Here is a 24,897-nt window from a genome sequence, read left to right as displayed (position 1 = left end):
CAACTGCTGTTTGTGTATGAGAAATCGGTTGGAAACTTTCCTCATGCCTGCACGCTGTAGGTGTCGCCACCGGCGCCAGCCTTGTGTGAATGCTCTGAAAAGCTAATCATTTGCATATCACAGCATGTTCTTCCTGTTGGTTAAATATCGCGTCTGTAGCACGTCATCTTCGTGGTGTAGCAATTTTAATGGCCAGTAGTGTATGTAGTTAGGCCAGTATGGGAACTCACAGGGGACGTCTGTAGCCGAGCTTCATATTCAGCGCTGTGCTCTGAAATGTGTCCTCCGAAACACTTGTGTATAGGTCAGCTCTGTTCCCTCGTCAGACAGGCAACAGATCGCCACCTATTCTATTTTACATATTGGGCAGGCCTCCGAGCTTCACTTTTGGTCTGTTCGTGGTTTCATGATACTGTTAACTCTTTCTCTATGAATTATCAAGTCAGTAGCTTCACCGGTTCCGAGATGCTCCTCACCAGTTTCCGAGACATAAGCGTCCGCCTTCTGTCATAGTTACTCACGACATTGTGTTCCCGATTTGCGGCCCGTAGGCTCGCTAGAAGGGTCCTCTTGTATCTGTGCTTCGCGTATAAACGTTCTTTACTGCGCATGTAGCCGCATCCCCACCACCTACACTTAAATATACATCTATATCTACATGTTTACTCTGCAATTCACAATTAAGTGCCTGGCAGAGGGAGCATCGAATCGCCTTAGAGCTTTTTCTCTGTTATTCCAGTATCGAACAGGGCTCGGAAGAAACGAACGCTTAAATCTTTCTGTGAGAGCTTTGATTTGTCTTATTTTTTTATAATGATTATTTCTCCCAACGTAGACGGATGCCAACAAAATATTTTCGCATTCAGAGAAGAAAGCTGGTAATTGAAATAACATGAGGAGATCCCCCCGCAACGATCAACGCCTTTGTTCTAATGATTTACACACAAATTCATCGTATCGTATCCGTGACATTCTGTCCCTTATTTCGCGATAATACAAAAAAATCTGCCCATTTTTGAACCTTTTCATCATCCTCTGTCAATCCTATCTGATGCGGATCCCAATCCGCCAAGAAGTACTCCAGAAGGGTTCAGACAAGCTTAGTTTAGGCAGTGTCTTTAGTAGATATGTTGAATTTTCTAAATGTTCTGTCAATAAATCGCAGTCTTTGGTTCGTTTTCCCCACATCATCACCTATGTGGTCGTTTTAGTTTAAGATATTTGTAAATGTAGTACCTAAATACTTAGTTGAATACACCGCTTTTAGATGTGTGTGATGTATTGTGCAACCGAAATTTAACGTATTCCTTTTAAAACAGACGAGGATGAAGTCACATTTTTCGTTATTGACTCTGTCAATTGCCACTTCTCTAAACATACACATATTTTGTCTAAGTTATTTTACGATTGGTTTTGATCATCCGATGACTTTAAATGATGGTAGATGACAACATCATCTGCAAATATTCTAAGAAGTTGGTAAACGCTTTATATAGATCAGGAACAGCGTAGGCCCAAAACACTTTCACGTGGAACGCAACATTTTATTTGCTCAATTATTTTCACCTTTCTGACAGGAAATTCCAAATATATTCACTCAACTGAGGCTCCACTCCGTACGCACGCAATTTGGTTAGAAGTGATTTAAACTGCAGCCGAGCAGTGAGGATACCTGTGTGTAAGCTACTCATGTTGACATTTGTTCTTGATTTGAATGCTGGAACATTTACTTCGTCTTCTTTGCTGAAGAAATTTCGGAAAACTATGCTTAGTAAGTCTCGTCTAGTGGCACTGTCATGAGTAACATTACTACTGCTAACGTGCAGTGAAGGTATTGACTGTGTATTGCCGCTTGTCTACGTAACAAAAGACTAGAGTATCTTTGGGTTTTCTGCCAGATTTCGAGACAGAGTTTCGTTGCGGAATCTATTAAAAGCATCTAATACTGAAGATCGTGCTGATTTTCGAGCTCCTGTAAAACTTCGCTAACGTTGGGGATTATGCGTTCTTTTAAATTTGGCATTTTCTTTTCGTTGCTTCTGTAACATTGTGATCTGCAGAAAGAACATTTTCAGTATTGATTACAGTGTTAATTTTTTTTCTTTACTTCCCGATCACGGGGTTCACCTTTATTTAGGCATCTTCGAATTGGTTGGTATTTGCTAGCGATGGGTGTGTGAGACACCATGCATAAAAATGTCCCAGCGGGTACCTTTCCCTTGTCAAAGCTTTCAAAAACGCTGCGCGGTGTCCTTATTACGGCATGTGACGAAGTCCAGTGCAAACCAAACGGTATCACGTATAACGTAAGTCTATATCTGTAACATGCCGTAGTTGTATTGCATATTCTGACTGGACAAATTTGTGTGACGTGTGCAGCCAGAAAAAGCACTACACTTCTAGCATATTATACGTGTATACTTACGAGGGTTGACTGAAAAGTAATGCATCCACCTTCGTAACTCTTCAACAGTTGGTAGCATTGGTATGTTCGATTTTAATCCGTACCGACCGGTATCTCTATAGCCGCACAATTCTGCAAAAAAAAAAAAAAAAAAAAAAAAAAAAAAAAAAACTCCAGGATAGGTTGTAAGGTTTGAAGGGAGTGGGGGGGGAGTGGTTACCTCGAAATGACCTTGAACCCTGTTTTCAAGGTCAAACCAAGGCCAAGCTCATTTTTGCAAATTTTAACCCCTACTTTTTATTCCATATTCGCATTCTACGTGAAAAAAAAGCATTGTTTGTAGGGAACATTTTTTTCGAAAAACCAAAGGTTGGTCACCAGGGGACATTTCAATGAAACTTTCCGAGGTTATCAGTATTTCGAAAATGAAGCGAGAACGGGAAAAATGTTCAATGAAAATCTTGTATGGTTTAAAATGGCTCTAAGCACTAAGGGACTTAGCATCTGACGTCATCAGTCCGCTAGACTTAGAAATCTTAAACCTAACTAACCTAAGGATATCACACACATCCATGCCCGAGGCAGGATTCGAACCTGCGACTGTAGCAGCAGCGCGGTTCCGGACTGAAGCGCCTAGAACCGCTCGGCCACAGCGACCGGGTCAATCTTGTATGGTTTCTGAACTCTACTAGTGAAATTTTCATGAACTTGAAATGGCCTTGAAATTCTTCATTAGGGATTAACCTGAAAGAAAATACCGTGGGCATTTGCGGAACCCAATGTGCACCATGCGGAGGTTGCCCACATCGTTTGCCTAGAAAAGGGCTGATTAACGTGGTTCTCACCGGAAATTTAGGATCTCAGATGCTCGATCAACTGCCTATTTTGCCAAATGCACATTTGCACTCTCTGTCGGAAACTGATCTCGACATCATTCAATATCTGAAGGAAGGGTGGTTGCCTGGGTAGTCGCCACAATCCTTTCTCTCACAGCTTGTGGCGTCGGAGGAGGAGTGGAGTACACCTTCTGCTTCACAGCACCTCATAAGAAGTAGTCCAATGGTGTTATTTCTAGCGATCTTGACGGGAATTCACGAATTGCACTACCGATACCAATCCATCGATTCGGGTAACTTGCATTAAGGTACCTTCTGACAGGTAAGGCCTGATGTGCAGGGGCGGCGTCACGTTAAAACCACATACGTGCTATTTTCTAGTGAAGGAAGCACCAGATTCTGGGGAATATGAAGATAGCGCAATCCGCTCAACGTTTCGCCATAAAAAGGAGGACCTATCACGTAATCTTAAAGTATGACTTCCCAGACATTGATTGATCACCGTCTCTGTGATCGGTGATTTCGCTCCCACTGAGGATTTGCTTCCCACCAGTAGTGTGCGTTATGGAGATTGACTCATCCCGTCTTGTCGAAGTTTGCCTCGTCTGTAAAGAGAGTGCGTACGAATAAAAACCGATCACGACGTATTTGCGTATCGGCCCACCGACAAAATGCCAGGCGTCTCTCAGGATCCTCAAGCTCAATTGCTCGGGTGATTTGTAAGCGATATGGGTGGCATTTAACGTATCATAAAATACGAGATACCGTTGATCGACGCACGCCATGCATTCGCTGAATCTGACGAGTCGAAAGCCTCTCTCGGGCCCGTCTTTCGTCTCTGCCTTTTCAAGGTCCCTCTTTCAGCTCGTCTTACCAGAGACCTAATTCTAACCTTCTTGGAATGACGGGCATTGGGATAACTTTCGGCATACAATCTTTGCGCAGCCTCATAACTATCGCGATACTGGCCAACAATTTTTATCATTCTCACTATTTCTAAGGCCTTGTAATCAGCCATTTCGGACATGTTACAATCGAAAAATAAATTGTACTGATCACTTTTACTATTACTGGTTTTCTTAGGTTTTTCCTTCAACGAAACACCGGCAAGAGTGTTGCAGGACAACTGACTTATTACAGTGTAAGCAACCCGTTTGTTTACACATGCTTGCTGTATGTGTATATATGGTTCTCGGGCGAGACGTCGGATGTCATAGTAAAAACTCCACAATATTTCGTCAGCGCAACTGGCCGACATCTTCAGGTGCGACGAACACACTGCTAAGGCCTTAGCAGTGTGTTCGTCCCACCTGAAGATGTCGGCCAGTTGCGCTGACGACATATTGTGGAGTTTTCACTATGACATCCGACGTCTCGCCCGAGAACCATATATACAACATGTCCGTCGGGAAAGCCTCAAGCAACACAATAACTTACGTGCCTAACGGATGTCTGTCTTTCTAGGGGGCACCTTTACATATCTCGATATTGACGTAAATAAAAAAAATAATGGATTACGCCGTGGTAATCCGTTCTTTGCTGATACGGAGAGAAGGCGAAAGCGAAAGACGGGCCCGAGAAAGTCGATTGCGAGACAAGCTGACTAAGATAAATTTCTCTCTTATGGACTCGTGTATGGGCTTCGTGTTGAGAATAATTTTGCTTGTACGGATTTGGAAAAATTTCACTTCGCAGGAATTCATTAGAGTCTCGCGAGACGAGATTATTCTGTGTCCCACGAGGTGAAATTCTTCAGAGTTCGACGAGGTGCAAGTTTTCTAAATCCCTTAACATACATTTTTTTAATTACATAAGACAAAAATGGTTCAAATGGCTCTGAGCACTATGAGACTTAACATCTGAGGCCATCAGTCCACTAGAACCTAAAACTACTTAAACCTAACTAACCTAAGTACATCACACACATCCATGCCCGAGGCAGGATTCGAACCTGCGAACGTAGCGGTCGCGCGGTTTCACACTGAACCGCTCGGTCACACCGTCCGGCCATAAGACAAAAATTTATTAGAGTCACGTCGGTGAAGTATCATTCTAAGTGAGCACAGCCGAGAAATTTTCAGTCTCCAAAGGTAAAATTTCTCTGAATACCCAGTCATGATTTCAAATTCCCCGACAACAACGCCCATTATTTAGCCTCAAAGCTCCACCCTTCTCTTCTCTGATTGTGCCGGGACGATCACAATGCTGGTTTCTGATTCGGCACCCTCAAATGGGTGCACATTAGGTTTTGCTAATGCCGACGGTATTTGCTTTCAGGTTACTCCTTACTGAAGAATATCAAGGCCATTTCAAGTTCACGACAATTTCACCAGCGGTCAGTGCTCAGAAACCATACAAGATTTTCATTGAAAACTTTTCCCGATCTCGCTTCGTTCACGAGATACCGGTAACCTGGAAAAGTTACAATGAAGTGAACCCTGGCGACAAATCATTGGTTTTTCGAAAGAAAAAAGAATGTTCCCTATGAACAATGCTTTTTTTTCACGTAGAATACGAATATCGAATAAAAAATGAGGGTTACCATTTGCAAAAACGAACTTGGCCTTGGTTTTACTTTGAAAACACGGTTCAATGTCATTTCGAGGTAAACATTGCATGACCCTCTTCAAACCTTAAAACTTTTACTAGACTTTTTTTTACAGTATTGTGCGGCTCCAGAGATATCGGATGGTATAGATTAAAATGGGACACCCTAGGTACCTGATGCCGTTTGGTTTGCACTGGACTGCGCCATCTGCGTAATAGGGACACCGCGCAATGTTTCTTAAAGCTTTTACAAGGGATAGTTACCAGTGGGGATATATTTATGCGCGTTATCTCATGTACCCATCGCTAACAAATATGAGCCAATCCGAAGATGTCTAAATAAAGGTGAAACGCATCATTGGGAAGTAATAAAAAAAATTTTGACGCTGCAACCAAGACTACTTGTTTCTTCATATCATACACACTGATTGCTGCACCAGCTCCAGAATGAGATCAGAATTTTTTTTTTTTGCCTGTTTTGCATACCATGGAGGCATCGCCACCATCTCTTATGAATTTATATGGTATATATCTCTGTATCACCACCCGCCAGGGTAGCTGAGAGTGCTAACGCGCTGCTTCCTGGACTCGGGTAGGCTCGCCGACTCCGGATCGAATCCGCCCGGCGGATTAACGACGAGGGCCGATGTGCCGGCCAGCCTGGATGTGGTTTTTAGGCGGTTTTCCACATCCTGCTAGGTGAATACCGGGCTGGTCCCCATGTTCTACCTCAGTTACGCGGCTCGCAGACATCGGAACACTTTCGCACTATTCCATGGATTACGCCCGACGCAGACAGTTGGGGTACACTAATTCCGTCCCAGGGGGTACGGGGTGGCGGCAGGAAGGGCATCCGGCCACCCCTTAAACATTAACATGCCAAATCCGATTAACGATGGCTGACCCTGAGTAAATGCGGGACAAGGCTCAAGCGATAGATATGTCTATCACCATCGATACGTTTTTTTTTTAATTTAAATCACATCCGATCTACGTTCACAGAGATTGGAAGGAATGGAGAGTACCTCTTAGGAAGGCGGCAGTCAGTAAGCAGCAGGTGGTGGCTGTACTTTTATGACACCTGAGTGATTTTTTTCTTGTACTGTGGCCAAAGTAAGTAAGGTCAGGTCCCTTTTTCATAGAATGCAGTCGTCAAAATCGCTTACCCAAGACGTTTTCTAATTATAGAAATAAGTAAAGGGTATTGCAACACGTTAACTAGGCACGAAATGCTGCCATACAGGGATAGCCTTAGCCTTTGAATTGATTAAGGCTGTGTACGTTTGTTATCTGTGTTCTGACCTTTATGTGTGTCTGTTCACCAGGTTCGTTCCGGTCCGACGGGCGCCGTGTGCTGGGCACGGAGTGTGACCAGCTGTTCTCCAGCGGAGACGGCCCGCGCAACGGACGCTTCTTCTCGCCACGATACCCCTCCAGCTACCCCAGCAACACCACTTGCAAGTACTACTTCCGCGCCAGGTCAGTCTCGCTTGTTAACTTGCTATTCCAACCGGTTTATGGCACTACCTGTCGTAGACATCTTGCCACGATATTTCGGCTGGCAACCAATTAGTGTAAAACACTACCATGATGATGGATAAATGGCTGAGAGCTGAAACGTCGTGCCAAGATATCGATCTAATCGGTATGCAATGCCGAAACTTCATTGACTTATCATTACGCCGCGAAAACTTAGAAAATTCTAACTTTCTGTTGAGGTCTTGTTCCGAAAACTTGTTTCTAGCACCTGTGGACGGTAGCCTAATCTGCTATTCTCTGCATAACTAATGCAATCTCACGCATTAAACCCGCTTCATGTAGCCATTCCTTGGCCTATCTTCATCGTCTTTTACCAAATTAACGATTCATTGATGCCTCAGTATGTATCCTAACAACCAATCCCTTCTTTACATCAAATTGTGTCGGAAATTTCCCTACTCTCCATTTAGATGCAGTACGTCTAAATTAGTTATGCCATCAACTTCATCTTCAGCATCTTCTAAACAATCATATTTGAAATGCTTCTATTGCCTTCTAGTCTCAACAGTTTATCCTCCAAGTTTCACTTTGATACAAGGCTACACTCCTGAAAAACCCCTTCAGAATAGACTTATAATATTCCCTTTGCATTTTTCGAGACTGGTAGTTGAAATACGAAAAACAGTCAAAATGGAAGAAGGAAAAATAAAAAGAAAAAGAAAAGCTGATGTCCCTTAGAATGGACTATTGGTGAGGAAGCTTTTGCCTCTCCAGACTAAAACACATCGGGGAATGATAGACTGTGGAAAACCATAGGAGGAAAACCGATATTTAAGGTACCCTAGATGGCAAAACTTTGGATGACAACCTCCAATCAATGGATGATAACAAGTGGTCGAGAAGAGTCTATGAATGGACACCAGCTGAGCGACGGAAATGTGGAAGACCACCCAGAAGATGGATGCAAGATGCAATGAATTGCCGGCTCTTGTGGTCGAGCGGTTCCAGGCGCTTCAGTCTGGAACCGCGCGACCGCTACGGCCGCAAGTTCGGATTCTGCCTCGGGCATGGCTGTGTGTGCTGTCCTTAGGTTAGTTAGGTTTAAGTTCTAGGGGACTGATGACCTCAGATTTTAAGTCCCATAGTGCTCAGAGCCATTTGAACCATTTGCAATTAATTCAAGGGTCCTTCAAGGAGAAGATTGAACAGACGGGAAACAATGGAAGTTGAGAAACGGAAGACTACGATCATCGTAAAAAAACTGCATATTTTTCACTTATTGCGCATTAACAGGCCGTTTACGCCCTTGGCAGAAGACCAGAAATATACAAACACACATACTTAAAACATAAAGAAATGTTCAACGCATTCAGTGAACAAATCATGACCGAAGAGAATTGTAACATCACAAGAATTGATTACATACGTCTTCCCATTTACTTCTGTCTCTGCCATCCTCAGTGCTTTCTGTCGCATCTGCTTCTTCCAGGGTCACTGAAGTTCTGTCTTTCGATCCCGTTCGCAGATGACCTGTTAGACATCTACCGGTTGGCTGATGTACTAATCCTTTGTTAGGGACAGCGCCCTCTGCTCAGACAACATGTCCTGCCCACTTTAGTCTTTTTCTTGCAATCTTACTCCCAATATCAGCTTTCTTAAGATCTTTATTCTGCCTTCTTTCCAGATTTCGAGTTTATGTACAATATACCGGACCATAAGTTTTCCTTAAACTCTTTCTCTCAAATGCATGGATGCGCTCTTCCTTTGTCTTTACATGTACCCACGTCTTACAATATTGCAAAATAACCGGTGCAGCCGCATATTGTTTTGGGTTGGGTTGTTGTGAGGGAGGAGACCAGACAGTGAGGTCTCATCGGATGAGGGAAGGAGGGGTAAGGAAGTCGGCCGTGCCCTTTCAAAGGAACCATCCCGGCATCTGCCTGGAGCCATTTAGGGAAATCACGGAAAACCTAAATCAGGATGGCCGGACGCGGGATTGAACCGTCGTCCTCCCACATATTGTTTTCTTGCGACACAATGCGTGACATGTATAGGTACTTTAAACTATAGTACACCCGGTTCGCATTTGTTATTCTTTAAGGAATTCCCTTCTCTATATCTATCACTTTTATTCGCCACTATTGATCCCAGGTACATGAATGTTTCGACTCTTTCAAAATTATGACCGTCTGTGCGGATGACGTTCATAACATTTTGCCGACGAGAGACTACCATATATCTTGTTTTCTCATCGTTGATCAGTAATCCTAGTTGCTAGCTTCTAACATGAATCGAGACGGATGTCCTGTCACCTCATTCATAGTTTCGGCCACAATCACTGCATCATCTGCACATGTAAAGATCGTCTCACTTCCTACGGTCTCCAACACTTCACATTTTCCAGAGCAGTTCTGAACAGAGCTTGCGACACAGGATCGTTCTGTCTCAGCCCATTCTTAACTGTGTAGGGTACCAACAATTGATCTGCAAAGCGTACTTGGCGACTGGACCTGTTGTAATAAACTGCTGTTATTGGTATGCTGAACTCCTGAATTACCTTCCAGAGCGCTGGCCAGTTAATGCTTTCGTAAGCCTGCCAGAAATCTATGAACGTAAGGTTGTAGGTCTTTTCGAATTCATAAAAGTTGTCCATCATTTGACTTAATGTGAAAGTGTGGTCGGTGGTTGAGCGTCCCAAGGTAAATCCACAATGGTATGTGCGTGCAAGCCCTCAGAGCAGTGACTTTAGTTGACTGTTGCAAACCGTGTAACCTATCCCCAGCAGTGAGATCCTTCGGTAACTGTACACTTGGGTGACATCGCCCTATTTTAAAAATCAGGCATACAACTGCTGCGTTTCTCCGTTCTGTGGAGATTCCGTCAGTTGACCATAATTCTGCCACAGGTTGTCTCAGGTCTATTTCCGCTCTCCCCTGCCTCGCCCCGCCGCCCTCCCTCGTACAGCAATAACGCCGGTCTGCATTAATGCCTCTACCGCCCGTAGCCCTATTGTTTCTATGGGCCTCCAGTATGGTTTGTATCGCAAGCCAGGTATGTCCTGCCACATCATTTAGAGTTTCGCGCACAGTCACCAAATCATGTGCAACTGCAAGGATCGTCTCCCTTTCAACCACCCCCAACATCCTATTACGGCCTATTGCATGTCTCATTTCTTCCAGCGTAGTGTTGAACAATACTGCCAACACAGGATCGCCCTGTATCAGCCCATTCTTAACTGTGAAGGGCTCGGGAACTTCCTACATCACCTGTAATCTCTCCGGTTCTTTGGTTCCTACCTTATATTAATGATTTGGTACTTTGTCAAAATATCTTCCAAAGGCTATCAAGATTAAAGTTTCCGGTCTATAAATGCCTCTCGCAAAAACTTGTCAGAGAAAGAAGCAGCGAGATAATGTCTTTGAACTCTCAATTTCCTTCACTAGCGGTTTGCCACATTCTCATTACTTCTGACGTATATTGTGTCTGTCCACATTTTTCCACCATGTATGCTGTCTTTTTATTTTCAGTGAGATTCTTCAGTCATTTTCATCTTCTAGCCGATCTAAACGTCACCAACTGTTTACTGCGATCTTCAAACGGCGGCTTTTTCATATGCCTCCGTAGCCGACGTCGCTAACCCACGCTTGTGCTATGGCGCTCGAGTCAGAGGTAAGACGGTTCGAATCGTCACCGCCAGGAGAGGTAGCGCTGCAAAATCTCTGATCAGTAATCTTTGCGCCAATGTCCTGTATTAATTTCCAGTTCCAAACCTGTCTGCAATGTCCGATGAAGTGAGGGCATGAGACACTGTTTATGGTGACCCGTCCATCGGACGGAGACGCTAAGCTCAGAGACCCCGTGGTGCTTTTTGAAAGGAAGAGGCTCCGTCCCTTTCTTTCATCCATAACACAAAGCTGCACTGTCCAACCACTCATCACAGTCAACGACTTAATGCAGATACACAGCTGACACTTCATAACTCCCCATACACTCATTCGCTGAGTATGGTGGGAATAATTACCCCCTCTACCCCTCTGCCTTATATACATATATATATATCCATATATCCAGTACACAACGATTGCTCAGGGATAAAACGATTCGGCTCGGAAAATGACACGTTGAAACGGTAATGTATATACACTCACTAAAAAAATCGCAAATAATTAACGTCGACTAATGTAATTTCGGGAATACATTTGTCTAGGTAACACATTTAAATGATTGTATTTAAATGATCACAATTGCAGGATCATAGGTTAACATAAGAGCGAGATACGACATTGCAAATGTGAAGTGTTGGTCAAACAATAACCGCTGTAACGGCATCGTTGGGGCGAGTGTTATCTTGTTGGAAAACACCCCCTGCAATGCAGTTCTTGCATGTCAGCGTAACAGACCTTATCACTAGTTTGACGTACAAATTTACAGTTGGGGTACGTGAGATAACCACGAGAGTGCTCCTGCTATCACATGAAATCGCATCCGAGACCGCGAGTCCTGTGGGTTGCAGACAGGTTGACTGCAGACATTCCACTGGCCTCCTCATAACCAAAACATGACCATCACTGGCACTGAGACAGAACCAGATTCCATTAGAAAACTCAACAGACCTCCACTCTGATCTCCAATGAGCTCTCACTCGACACCTCTGAAGTCACAAATGACGATGGTTTGGATTCAGTGGAATGCTCGCTGCAGGGCGTGTGGCTCGGAGCTGTCATTGAAGTAACCGATTGCTAACAGTTCGTTGAGTCACTATGCAGACGCAGTGCGACGCACCAGAGCCATACGCCGAACACAATGGTCTTCCCTGTCGGTGGTGCCTCGTGGCCGTCCGTCGTCGGTCCTCTTGCGAGCGCACATTCTTCGTGACATCGCTGCCAGCCGTCATGCACAGGGGCTGCATTCGTGCCAGGTTCTTCTCCAGTATGGCAGAAGGAATATCTAGCTTCTCATATCCCCATTTCATGACCCCATTCAAAGTCAGCGAGATGCTGATAATAGCATCTTGGTCCCCTTAAAGGAATTGTTGACTAACATCAACTCACCACGTCCAGTCTCAAAGACAAACTACTTTCACGATGGCTACAGTGCGTATTTCAACCAAACTGATTTTCATGTTCATCGCGACGCTGCTTGCGCCTTTCTTATGCGATTGCCGAGCGATGTAGCGCAGCGGTTAGCGCGCTGGATTCACATTCTGGAGGACAACGGTTCAAACTTTTGTCAGGCCATCGTGCTTTAAGTTTTTACTGTGCTTTCCCTAAATCACTTAAGGAAAATTCCGGGTGGGGTTCTTTGAAAGGACACGGCTGATTTCCTTCTCCAGCCTTCCACACTCCGAGCTTGTGCTCCGCCTGTAATGACCTCGTTTTTGGTGGGACGTTAAACATTGATCTTCTCCTCCTCCTCCCTCTTGTGTGACTGGCACGAAATTTAAATTGACATGCTGAAAAAAATTTCTACTCCCTCAAACACGACAACCAATTTCCGTTCATGTCGCACTACTCCATACTGTTGCAATTTTGTCTTGTCGGTGTATTTCAGTGATGTCTGTTCCGTCGGACATGTCCACAGAACAGAAACCACTCAAATATGTAAATTTCTGAAAGAGCCCGACAGCTCCTTGACCTTTGCCTTAGTGTGGATGCACTAATGTCGTCCGAACTCCTACGGGAATCAATAATTTGCGGATAGTGGTTAACGGACGAGGAACACTGCGTTGCAGCGTGCAATGTGTAGGAAAGTCCGCAGCTCGTGGTCTTGCGGTAGTGTTCTCGCTTCCCGCGCACGGGGTCCCGGGTTCGATTCCCGGCGGGATCAGGGATTTTATCTGCCTCGTGATGATTGGGTGTTGTGCGTTCATCACCGTTTCATCATCATTGACTCGCAAGTCACCGAAGTGGCGTCAACTAAAAAGGACTTGCAATACGGCCAACAATGCCATACGATCGTTATAAGTTGGAAAGTTGAGTCAGTTAGAGACCATGTCAGGATGGCCGAAGCCGTTGACGTAACAACTTAAACGAAGCGGTAAATCCAGGTCCGGCACAAATTTTCAACTGTCACCATTGCATTGCTAGAGTGCCCCGTGCGGCTGGAAGCACCAATTCCTTCACATACCTTCCGTTTCTTTTCCCATTCTCTGTTTAACGGTTTCAGTCCCCGGTAGTTGACTGGTCAGCGCGACAGAATATCAATCCTAAGGGCCCGGGTTCGATTCCCGGCTGGATCGGAGATTTTCTTCGCTCAGGGACTGGGTGTTGTGTTGTCATCATCATCATATTTACATCCCCATCGACGTGCAAGTCACCGAAGTGGCCTCAAATCGAAAGACTTGCACCCGGCGAAGTGGTGTAAAATCGAAAGACTTGCACCCGGCGAATGGTCTACCCGACGGGAGGCTCTAGTCACACGACATTTCATTCAACGATGTTACCGTGAGGCATGATGTATTGGCAAAGATTTGGATTCCATTGTAGTTAAGATGACTGTTGAATTGTACCAGAGACAAAAGTATTCTTTTTCAACGCCAGTTCGTCTCTCAAACTAATGACGGTTAATTTCGCCACGTGCCACAAATGATACATTAATTGCCGCTTGCCACTCGGATGACACATCTATATCCAACACTGCAATCCAATATACACTGTAATCCAAAATAACAGCCGCGGTAGACACGAAAGTTGCTTAACATTTACTCATATCCACCTCACACAGTTCTCTTTCAAACCCAGTGTTAATAAAAATTTACTTTCTCATTAACTATTGTAATGTCGCAAGTCTGCATTGGAGAGAATACACTATCAACCACTGTGTGCATTAGACTGAACGACATTCTCAACCACTGTCTTTCGACCATCACCACTGAATTCGTGGATCCCTTTCGTACTCCCTAACATCAAACTTATATTCGATGCTAACAAATCATTACTTTTCAGAATCGCCTTTCTTCTAATATCCGGTCTGCATTTTATGCACTCTCTTCTTCATCAGTCGTCAGTTATTTTGCTCCTCAGATAGCAAAATCCACTTATTATTTTTAATATCTCATTTCCTGACAAATTTTCAGGCAAGTGGGTTTGTCGCGTTCCGCAATATTCTCAAAACATCACAGCGGAACTCACCTGCGATTGTCTGACCACCCTAAAGAAATTCATTATGTAAAATTCTATGGATGAAACAAGTTCCTAGCCTCGACTTGAACGAGTAGGACAGAAAAATACACTTCATAAAAACGGTACCAAATCCAGATTCGAAACCGCCTACAATCACAGCAGCAGTGGAGATTGTAAAACAATTGAAGAACAACTGAGCCAGAGGAGAAGATGCCAAGATCTGGAAACTGGAAAGCCAAAACATGTCAAGATTTCATACGTTTCTCACAGAAATACGTTTTATATAAAAAAAAAAGAGCCAAAGGAAATGCGCGCTGATTCACCCACTCTACAAAAATGTCTACGAAACAGACTCTAATAAATATTGAGGTACCTTACCATCACCAGCAGTTACAAAATTCTCCCCAAGGCATTACCCAACAAAGTACAGTCACAAGCTGACACAAAGCTAGGTAACAATCTGGTTTTAGGTAGGTAAGATGGTGCATCGAACAGATTTGAAGCCTACGAATATTCCTGAAGCTCAGATAGACTAACAACACTGTCTTATTAGTGGACTTTAACAAGACCCACGACTCTATAGGCAGGCAGACTCTCTTTGACTCTCTAGAAGAATGTGGAATAGACAGAAAAACCAGAGCACTTATGTAACAGATACTTAGAGACCCAACATCAAAAATAAAATATATAGGAGAAACCTCAGAACCATGAGAGATATATACAGTGATCAGGCAAGGAGATGGTCTCTCGTCGCTTTTATTCGACATGGTCTTGGACAAAAGCATCAAACATGGAAAGAAAAATCAAAAGGAATTCGATTAGGAATAACAAGTTCAAATAAGAAAATCATGAAATTCATGGCGTTTGCACATGAGCTGTCAATTCTAGGCAAAAAGCACAGGAAACTCTGGAATGCTCACTTGAAGTCTCTGCCAAAACAGATCTACGTACGTCATATGAGAAAACACAATACGTGGAAAGAGAGAAAAGCACTATACCTGCACACGGAATACGGAAGGTTAACAGAGCGAAAAGAATCCAAGCATCTGGGGAAATAAGTACAAATAGGAGGATCAGCCAAAGCATCACACACAGAAAGCATCAAAATCATACAGACTGATTACAATAAAAGAAATATATTAAGAAACGCCCAACACTCAGGCACTGTGATACAGTTCCACGATCAGCAGCACTCTACACTTCAGAAACGACAAATATCGGAGCATCAGGCATCACAGAGACCAAAAAAAAAAAAAAGAATAAATTGCAGAAAAATTTACGAAGCAAACAACAAAGATGGAAAATAGATGAAGAGATGAACCAAAGAATTATACGAACACACATACTGACTCACAGATATGATCAAAAAACAGTAACGTTCCATGGATTCTCACACAGAATGAACAACAATAGACTCATAAAGAGGGTGTTTTATGTTAAACACAACTCAGTCAGAAAAACCCAATTGTCATTAAGAAATAGAAGAAGACCGAATCAGTTACGAAACGATAAATGGAAGAGACAAATTCAGAAACAAAATTATGAACATGAAATCTGAAGTAAAAGAAAAACCCAATTGTCATTAAGAAATGGAAGAAGACCGAATCACGAAACGATAAATGGAAGAGACAAATTCAAACACAAAATTATGAACATGAAATCTGAAGTAAGGGAAAGGAAGAAGTAAAAGAAAGGAAGAAGTAAAAGAAAGGAAGAAGTAAAAGAAAGGAAGAAGTAAAAGAAAGGAAGATGTAAAACAAAGGAAGAAGTAAAACAAAGGAAGAAGTAAAAGAAGATAAGAAGTAAAAGAAAGGAAGAAAACACTGAAAACATAGACAGAACAAAGGAAACAGGAACACAGTCAAAGCATGAAGAAGTTTCGGTGAGAGAAAAGAAAGAGGGGAAAATGAAAATATTGGATAATCTTCCGAGATTCTAATCTAGATACTGTCTTAAGGACAGAAATGTGCAACAATGTAATTACGTAATTAAATTTTTTACTCCCAACATGTAATTTGTACTATAAAAGGGTTCCTTTTCTCTCTTTATACGTTATCAAAGGTAAAACTCGTTTTCTCAGTTTATTTATATCTTTTTAACTATGCGGCTATTATACAGTACTACACTGGGCAGAATGGCAGCTGGGCGATTTTTCCAGTTATTCATTAGATACTTTCGTTATGTCCAAGAAGATTAAAAAATGAGACACTTAGGAGTATAGCCCAACTGTACACCCTCTGATCTTGGAGTTCCTAGATCGTTTGCAACTTAGCTACAAAATCGCCAAAGTCTTAAGGTGGCAATATTGCCCGCCATTGCTCTTCTCACAATGATACAAGGTGCCAGATTAGCAGTAGCAACACAGCCCGCATCTCGTGGTCGTGCGGTAGCGTTCTCGCTTCCCACGCCAGGGTTCCCGGGTTCGATTCCCGGCGGGGTCAGGGATTTTCTCTGCCTCGTGATGGCTGGGTGTTGTGTGCTGTCCTTAGGTTAGTTAGGTTTAAGTAGTTCTAAGTTCTAGGGGACTGATGACCATAGATGTTAAGTCCCATAGTGCCCAGAGCCATCTGAACCAGTACCAACACAACTACAGACACGTAGCGGTGGAAGTTCGTATGTCTGATGTTTGGGCACAATATTAAAAGTCTCGAAAATTTTGGGTGGCACCTCATATTTACAATGACATTCTTGGAGTGTATCACAGCTACGAAACACAGGCGATCTAAGATCTTCGGTTGATGTTGCGGCAGCTTTTTACTCGAAGCACTGTCGGTATACCCTTGACACAGAAGCACGTGGAGATCCTGCACGACCTCGGAAACTGTCACACACAATCTGACCCATGACAAACGCGCTGCCACTGCCCCTTTCCCGCCTTATTTGCGCCTTTCCCGCCTTACTACTGGTGGCCAGCAGGAGGATTGCTAGCACCTTACTCACGCAAGATGATGATCTTTTTTCTCCAGCTCAGCATTTGTTTCTGTGTCAATTTCTTGGGAGTGTATACTTAACGCGGAATTTCGTAGGTGATAACTGCTGCTCCTACAGGCATCAAATTACTTAGAATTCTATATGCCGCTATGAAAAAGACTTCGAAACTTTCTCTTTAAGTCGTATGTGAAGACTTAATTCAGGTTTTTTTATTCCAGCTCGATTTTTGTACCTTTCTGTTACAGAGAGAAGGAGCGTATTCGGCTGGTCTTTGAAGAAGTGTCCTTACAGAAGAGAGATGCCAGGTGAGTTCGGTAATCAACTCTGATACCGTGCAAATACTACACTTAACCTTAAGCGACAGCTTTCAGCGTGACATTAGCCCTGGAGCTCCGAGACACTTATATCGTCTGTAAAGGACGGAAGGAAAATCACAGTTTAACGTCCTTTCGACAGCTCTGTCGTTTGAGGGAGAGCACAAGCTCGAAGTACGACAGGATGGGGAAGGAAATCGACCTTATCATTTTCAAAGGAACCATCCCGGTGTACCGAATGAGGCCAATCACAGAAAACCTGAGTGAGAATGGCCGGACGAGGATTTGAACCGTCGTGCTCCCCGATAAGACACCGATATGCTAGCCACCGCGTCATTTCTCTCGGTACATGGTTTATATCTTTGTTCTGTATCTGCTGAAGACAGTAAATGACCGTTGTTGCACTTCACGTTAGCGAAATAGCGCACAGCAAGTCTGCTCATTGCAACAGTATCTAAGTTACTTCCTTGTAATGAACTGCATCCATTTACTATTAAAAACTCGTCATTAGTGGCAAAATTATGCAATAGCTATTGGATTCGCTTGAATGTAATTCTAAAATTAATGCCCAGAGATTTCTTCTCAGGTACTCTACGTATGTCAAGTATTCCGGATGGGTGTCTCTAGAGTAATAACAGTACTATTTACGCAGCGAAGCTACAATGGTAGAATGTATGTGTTCTCAGTCGCCCTTCTCATGCCTAGCGGCAACTGGGGACATGTTCACAAGACACCAGTGTTACCTAAGTCCTCTCGAGGCGCTTATAAACTGTTCCTTCAGTTCCTCTCCGAAGCTGTACGACACAACGTTCCTAGGTTGGGTAGTGAGGACTGATGTCCAGGGCTGACGCATGTGTATTGATTCTGAGAGTAGGTTGCTATAGCGAGTGGGCCAGCGTCCTATTAGCACAGTTTAGTTATCGTAGGAGATAACTGAAAACAGGTAAAACTACGTTTATAGCATTTTTAAGTGTAGAGACTTCACTTTCTGAAATTCTGAAGGGAGCAGTGATAATGTACAAGGAGAGGATTTGCGTTTTATGAATAAGCAGTCAGTGCCTCAAGCACAGCACTCCCAGTTTCAAACCCGTCAGTCATCACCTTTCGATAAGAGCCTGAAATAGTCATCAACCATAAATTCCATTTCGTATCACACAGCGACCTTGGTGAACTTCCTGTTGAATACGATGGTCACCTCACGTCAGGCAACGACCCAGTGCTTCAGGTCTCCAGCAAAGTCTTGATGGCACATCTACCAACACATGCCCGATAAAGGTGCTTGTTCATGTTCGGTAGCCAGTACATCACATGGTTAGGAGTGTTCTTGAATGTTTTACGCATTCTGTAAAATGGAGAACAGTAAAATATTTCCATCTCAAAATATATTAAGCCGTAGATTTCAACTATGACACGGTCACAGTCTCACAAAGAAGATACACGTCTACTCCTTTAGCCCATTCGGAAATGTTTGTTGGATCAAATCAAACGCGGCACACAATTACCCACGAAATTCAAAAATCAGTTATAACGATTGTCGACTTACGACAGTTTTAATAATGGCATGAAAAATTGTTCTGCTCAGATATGAAAATTATTGCACTGACACTTTCCTTCATTATTCTCTTGGCCTACATCTTGGAATGTCATCAAACATTTTCAATACCCTTGACATGGGCAACTTAGGTTGTTTCAAAAATTACGTTACACACCTCTGCAGTCTGCAACGCAGGTTGATTGTTACGTTACAAATTACGTCCGGAAGGCAAGTTCGGTTTATTTATTTTTAATCTAATAGATAATTTTTTGGTCTGTGAATTACAGATGGAAACTGAAGAGTTTACAGTAAGCTAGGAAATTAAACAGATGAGATCTGGATAATTTGAAAGAACCAGAAGCTGTTTAGAGTTTCAAAGTGAGCATTAGGCAACGACAGACTGAAATAGCGTAAAGGAACACAGTGGAAGCTGAATGGATAGATCTGTGGGGTGGAGTAGTCAGGCAGCAGAGAATAGAATAAAAATTATTGTATATCACAGGAGACAATCAAGTTTATTGATTCAAGAAGAAAATATAAAGAAGCAGCAAATGAAGCAGGCTAAGGGAATTCAAACGCCTACGAAATAATATTGACAGAAAGAGCGAAATGCCTAAGCAGTAATGGACAGAGGACAAATATAAGTCTATGGAAGTATGCATACCTTCAGGAAAATTAGAGACATTTGCAGAATAGAGAGACAGCTGTATGAATTGCAAGTGTTCAGATTGAAAACGAGTAGTGGCACAGAAGGGAAAGCTGAGAGGTTGAAAAAATGTATATATGCTATGCAAGGGAAATGAACCTGAAGGCGATATTAGCGAGGGAAGAAGTAGATGAAGATGAGATCAGACGTAGGTTACTACGAGAAGAATTTGACACAGCGTTGAGAGACCTAAGCCAAAACAAAGCCCATCAAGTAGACGACATTTCGTCAGAACTACCGATAGCTTTGGTAGAGTCAGCCATGACAAAACTCTTCCATCATGCGTGCACGACGGATGAGACAAGTGAAATACCTACAGACTTCAAGAAGAATGTAACAGTTCACAGTCCAATGGGAGAAGGTGCTGACAGGTGTGGATATTACCGAACTACCAGTTTAATAAGTCATAGTTGCAGAATACTAAGACGAATTCCTTACAGAAGAATGTAAAAAACTGGTAGAAGCAGACCTAGGGGAGGACCAGTTTGGAGTCATGTAGGAATACGTGAGATGAAGTTGACCACATCATTATCTTAGAAAATAGATTAATAAAAGGCAAACCCAAAGTTTATAGCATTTGTGGACTTACAGAAGGCTTCTGAAAATGTTGACTGGATTATTATCTTTGAAATTCTGAAGGTAGCAGGGTTACAACACAGGGAGCGAAATGGTATTTAGAACCTATACAGAAACCAGACGGCCGTTACAAGAGTCGAGAGGCATGAAAGCGAAGCTGTGGTAGCTAAGGGAGTGAGACAGGGTTATTCAGTCCGTACAGTGAACAGTCAGACTGAAAAACTAAAGAAAAACGCGAAGAAGGAATATGAGTTCAGGAGCAAAAATAAAAGCTTTGAAGTTCGCTGATGAGATGGTAATTCTGTCGAATACAGCAAAGCACTTGGAACAGCAGTCGAATGGAATGGACCGTGACATGAAGTAATGATAAAGGATAAACATTAACAAAATCAAAATTATGTTAATGGAATGTAGTCATATTAAATCAGTCGATGCTGAAGGAATCAGATTAAGAAGGGAGACACTAAATGTAGTAAACGCGATTTGCTGTTTGGCGCGTAAAGCAACTGATGATGACCGAAGAAGAGAGAGTACAGAATGTAAACTGGCAATGGCAGTAGAAGTTTTTGTGAAAAGCAGACATTTGTTAACATTGAATGTAGATTTACCAGTTAGGAAGTTTTTACTGACGGTATTTGCCAGCCGTGGTGGCCGAGCGGCTCTAGGCGCTAAAGTCTAGAACTGCGCGACCGCTACGGTCACAGGTTCGAATCTTGCCTCGGGCATGGATGTGTGTGATGTTCTTAGGTTAGTTACGTTTAAGTACTTCTAAGTTCTAGGGGACTGATGAGCTCAGATGTTAAGTCCTATAGTGCTCAGAGCCATTATTTACTGAAGGTATTTAGTGTTGCCTTGTATGTAACTGAACCGCGGACAATAAAATGCTCAGACAGGAAGAGATTATAAGTTTTTGAGATGTGTTCCTACTGAAGAATGTTGACGATTGGGTGGAATGATCGTGTAACTAATAAGGAAGTGCTGAATAAAACTGGTGAGGAAAGATACTTGTGATCTAAATCAGCTTTTTAGGATACATTCTGAGACATCAATAAATTATCAGTACAGTACTGAAGGGAGGTTGGGGAGTAGAAATTGTAGAGGGACAAAAGGTGAATATAGTAAGCAGGTTCAAATTGATATAGGTTGCAGTAGTCATTTGCAGTGAAGAGGCTTGCAAGGATAGAGTAGCGAGGAGAGCTTCGTCAACCGAGTCTTCGGACTTAAGACCATAACAGCGACACGAACAACAACAGCACACTAGTAGATGCAGCACTCATAGTTAACCACAAAGATTGCTGGATAAGACGATCCACAAAATTAATGTGGCTTTAAATTATGATACACTCTGTCATACGAAGTGTAAGGTGAATTACTTTTTGCTATATAGAAAGCCTCTGCAGCTAGGTCATCCTGCACATCCACAAGAATCTTGGAGCGAAGGAGACAAATCTACATCGACGATATGTGCTCATATATTGTTAGCACAGAAAACAGAAAGGTATTGGCGGAAATAAAATTGTGAGGGTAATAATAATAATAATAATAATAATGTTCCATGACAAACCGACTTGATGCAAGTCTTTCAAGAGTACGCCATTTCGAGTGGCTTGCCTTGAGCCAACTATACCTGGCGAATCCAAGTAGTCACCCATCCATGTACTAACTTGGAGCGACTTTTCTGAACTTCAATGGTCGGCCTGGCACCGGTGTTTCCAACACTGGAATGCCGTATGGCTGAGAGTAGGTAGTGACTCATGACTGGATAACTGAATTGGATGGGTGTTTGCTTGTATAAGGCTATGTTTCAGGACTGAATACCGGTGTGAGATACCGTTTGAATCTGCTACGAAACTTTGACCATGGGATTCAGTTTGAATCTGAAACGAAAATTCAACCATGTTTTTACTACTTGATGATTGATGAGTTATTCTTCCAGGTATCCTTCAAGTACACATTTGTTGCACCAAAGAACACAGTCAAGTTCAAGGTAGAACAACAAAGCAGCTAGATGATTATCTTTGATCATATGCTGAACATAATCTGTAGTAACGTTGGGAACGACACTTATTTAACGCAAGTACAGACTATGTTCCACTGTAGCAGTACCAGGCCCACACTTGTGTATCATTCGTTGTGACGGGTGGAGCGACGTTGCTGGTGAGATGCAGTGTTGATTAGTACTCCGGGCTGGACAGGGCGAAAACTCCGACCGATAAGCCAGGAGACTCGGAGGATACCTGGCTCAGAGCTGACTGAAGAGCTCCCTGCTGGAGGTTGATGCATAACTTGAGTGCCCAGCAGGCGGAGGAATATCCACAGGAGCCACGTGACCAGTGGACACAAGCCAGTTTCCTCGATACCAGCACCACAGGAGCTACTGCGCACTGCCTATGAATGATGATGGCGCTCCTAGTGGTGCATGGTAGCATTTAGCCTGTCAACAAATTGTGCTTATCATACGATGTACAAGCAAGGCGGTAAACAGTGTCTGTATGAAGAAGCGCCTGCGGGCCAGCGGCAAACTTCCCGCAGGACGCAGATGTTGCGCCTGAAGCACGAACGATAGGCGACGGTGATGTTCTAGAGCACTATACTTCGTAGTCAGGAGGAGGATCTACATGGATCTGTGGATAAAAATAAGAAAAATGGCTCTGAGCACTATGGGACTTAACAGCTGAGGTCATCAGTCTGCTAGGACTTAAAACTTCTTAAACCTAACTAACCTAAGGACAACACACACATCCATGGCCGAGGCAGGATTCGAACTTGCGAACACAGCGGTCAACAATAAGATATTTTGATGATAGGTCTACGATAATTTACCATCATCGCTCTGTCAAATAGTTATTTTACGGGTAAAAACGTTAATTTTAGGTGTAGAGATTAGTTTTACTAAAGTAAGAGTTATGATTAAATTGCAAATTACGTTCCTCTGACACAGTCAGTCATTGAAAAGAGTAATACGAGGGGGCGCTGAAAATTATACTTCCGAATTTTTTATGTGAAAACTCTTGAAAGTTTTTAAATAAAACTAACGTTATTAACGTTCTACTTCTTTACTCTCCATGTCTACACATTTGCAGCCCTCTGCCGCTGGAGGGCTCCAAATTGTAGCGTGTAACATGGTGGTGTGGAACGTAGCTATGTCGGTGCTGGAGGAACAGTGAGATGTAACCGAGCTTCGTATTTAGAGAGTTCGTCCACACATGGAGAATCCTCCCCTTCAGCTTGACGGTGCCAGACGACACACTGGAGCTGCGATATCTGCCGCAATTCGAAGCCTTGGATTCACTGTCACCGATCATGCTCCATACAGTCTCGAATTGTCTCCATCATATTTTCAACTCTTTCCTAGTCTTAAAGAACTCTTTCGAAGACTTCACTTCGCTAGTGCTGAAGCGGTGCAAGCAGAGGTGAGGGTGATTCCGTCAACAAAGTCAAACATTTTACAAGACGAGATGAACAAATTGATCTCTTGCTGGGAGAATTGTATTCGCCACCGGGGTGCGTGTGCTGAGAAATAAATATGTAGACATGGATAATAAAGACTTAGAATGTTAATAACGTTTGTTTTATTTAAAAAATGCTTAAGAGTTTTCACGTGAAAATTCGAAGGCCTTGCTTTTGAGCATGCCCTCTTAATAACGTTAATGGGCGCTACAGGTGACTGGAACGTTAACGCTTGGTCGCTGTGTGCTGCAGCTGCCTGGAGAGCGAGGACACGGTGACTGTGCACGACGGTGCCAGCCCCGCATCGCCGAGCGCAGCGGTGGCGTGCGCCGAGGCGTCGCAGCTGGAGGTGCTGTCCACGGGCTCTCACCTCTACGTGGAGCTGTCAGCTCGATCGCGCTGGCCCGCGCAGGGCTTCCGTGCCACCTTCCACTTCCAGGAGGGACCGGAGGGTCAAGGCGGCACTGCCAGAGGTCAGCCACACTTTTGCACTGTGTGTCCAAACGAAGGACTCATGTATCTCATATACGTTGCACATAGGGTCGTATGTTTTTCAAATCGGCAGTATTTTGGAACGTACGTTTTTGAGATGAACAGTAATTTCATATTATGAAGTGACTTATGCGCCCCCCAGCTCTGTGTTTACTTGTCAATACTTAGGGTGAAACTTAACTTGGAACAATAGTTGTGCTGAGCAGTTATCAGAAATAACCGGTCTTTCCAGCACTTTGTCTGAACACATGTCAGTGATGATCATAGAGATTTACAGCCAACGCATTCCAATACATTTGTCCAATAATTACAAATATATTTGGTGTCAAAGATTTATTTCAAATTAGGAACAGCGTGCTCCGCAACCGTATTAATAAAATCCGAAGATGGGAGGTAAAACGGTAGCATGGGTCGTACATTTTTATTCTGTTTATTGCAGATCGATTGCAGCTACTGTGTAGCTATCTCCAGTGACATCAGATCCAAGTCATGGTCATAGTAAACAAA

The 24,897-nt window shown here is 43.2% G+C and overlaps 1 protein-coding gene across 1 annotated transcript in view; it reads left to right on the top strand.

Annotated features, from left to right (window-relative positions):
• Positions 1-24,897, top strand: part of LOC124594448 (suppressor of lurcher protein 1-like) — a 320,389-nt gene that overhangs the window by 254,388 nt on the left and 41,104 nt on the right. Inside the window, exons 6-8 of the mRNA XM_047132824.1 lie at positions 7,113-7,266; positions 17,564-17,623; positions 24,151-24,371. Coding sequence (XP_046988780.1) covers positions 7,113-7,266; positions 17,564-17,623; positions 24,151-24,371 — 435 coding nt within the window. The remainder of the gene's footprint in view (positions 1-7,112; positions 7,267-17,563; positions 17,624-24,150; positions 24,372-24,897) is intronic.

This window comes from Schistocerca americana, chromosome 2 (genome assembly GCF_021461395.2).
Source record: "Schistocerca americana isolate TAMUIC-IGC-003095 chromosome 2, iqSchAmer2.1, whole genome shotgun sequence".
NCBI lineage: Eukaryota > Metazoa > Arthropoda > Insecta > Orthoptera > Acrididae > Schistocerca > Schistocerca americana.
This window is presented reverse-complemented; position numbering and strand designations above follow the sequence as displayed.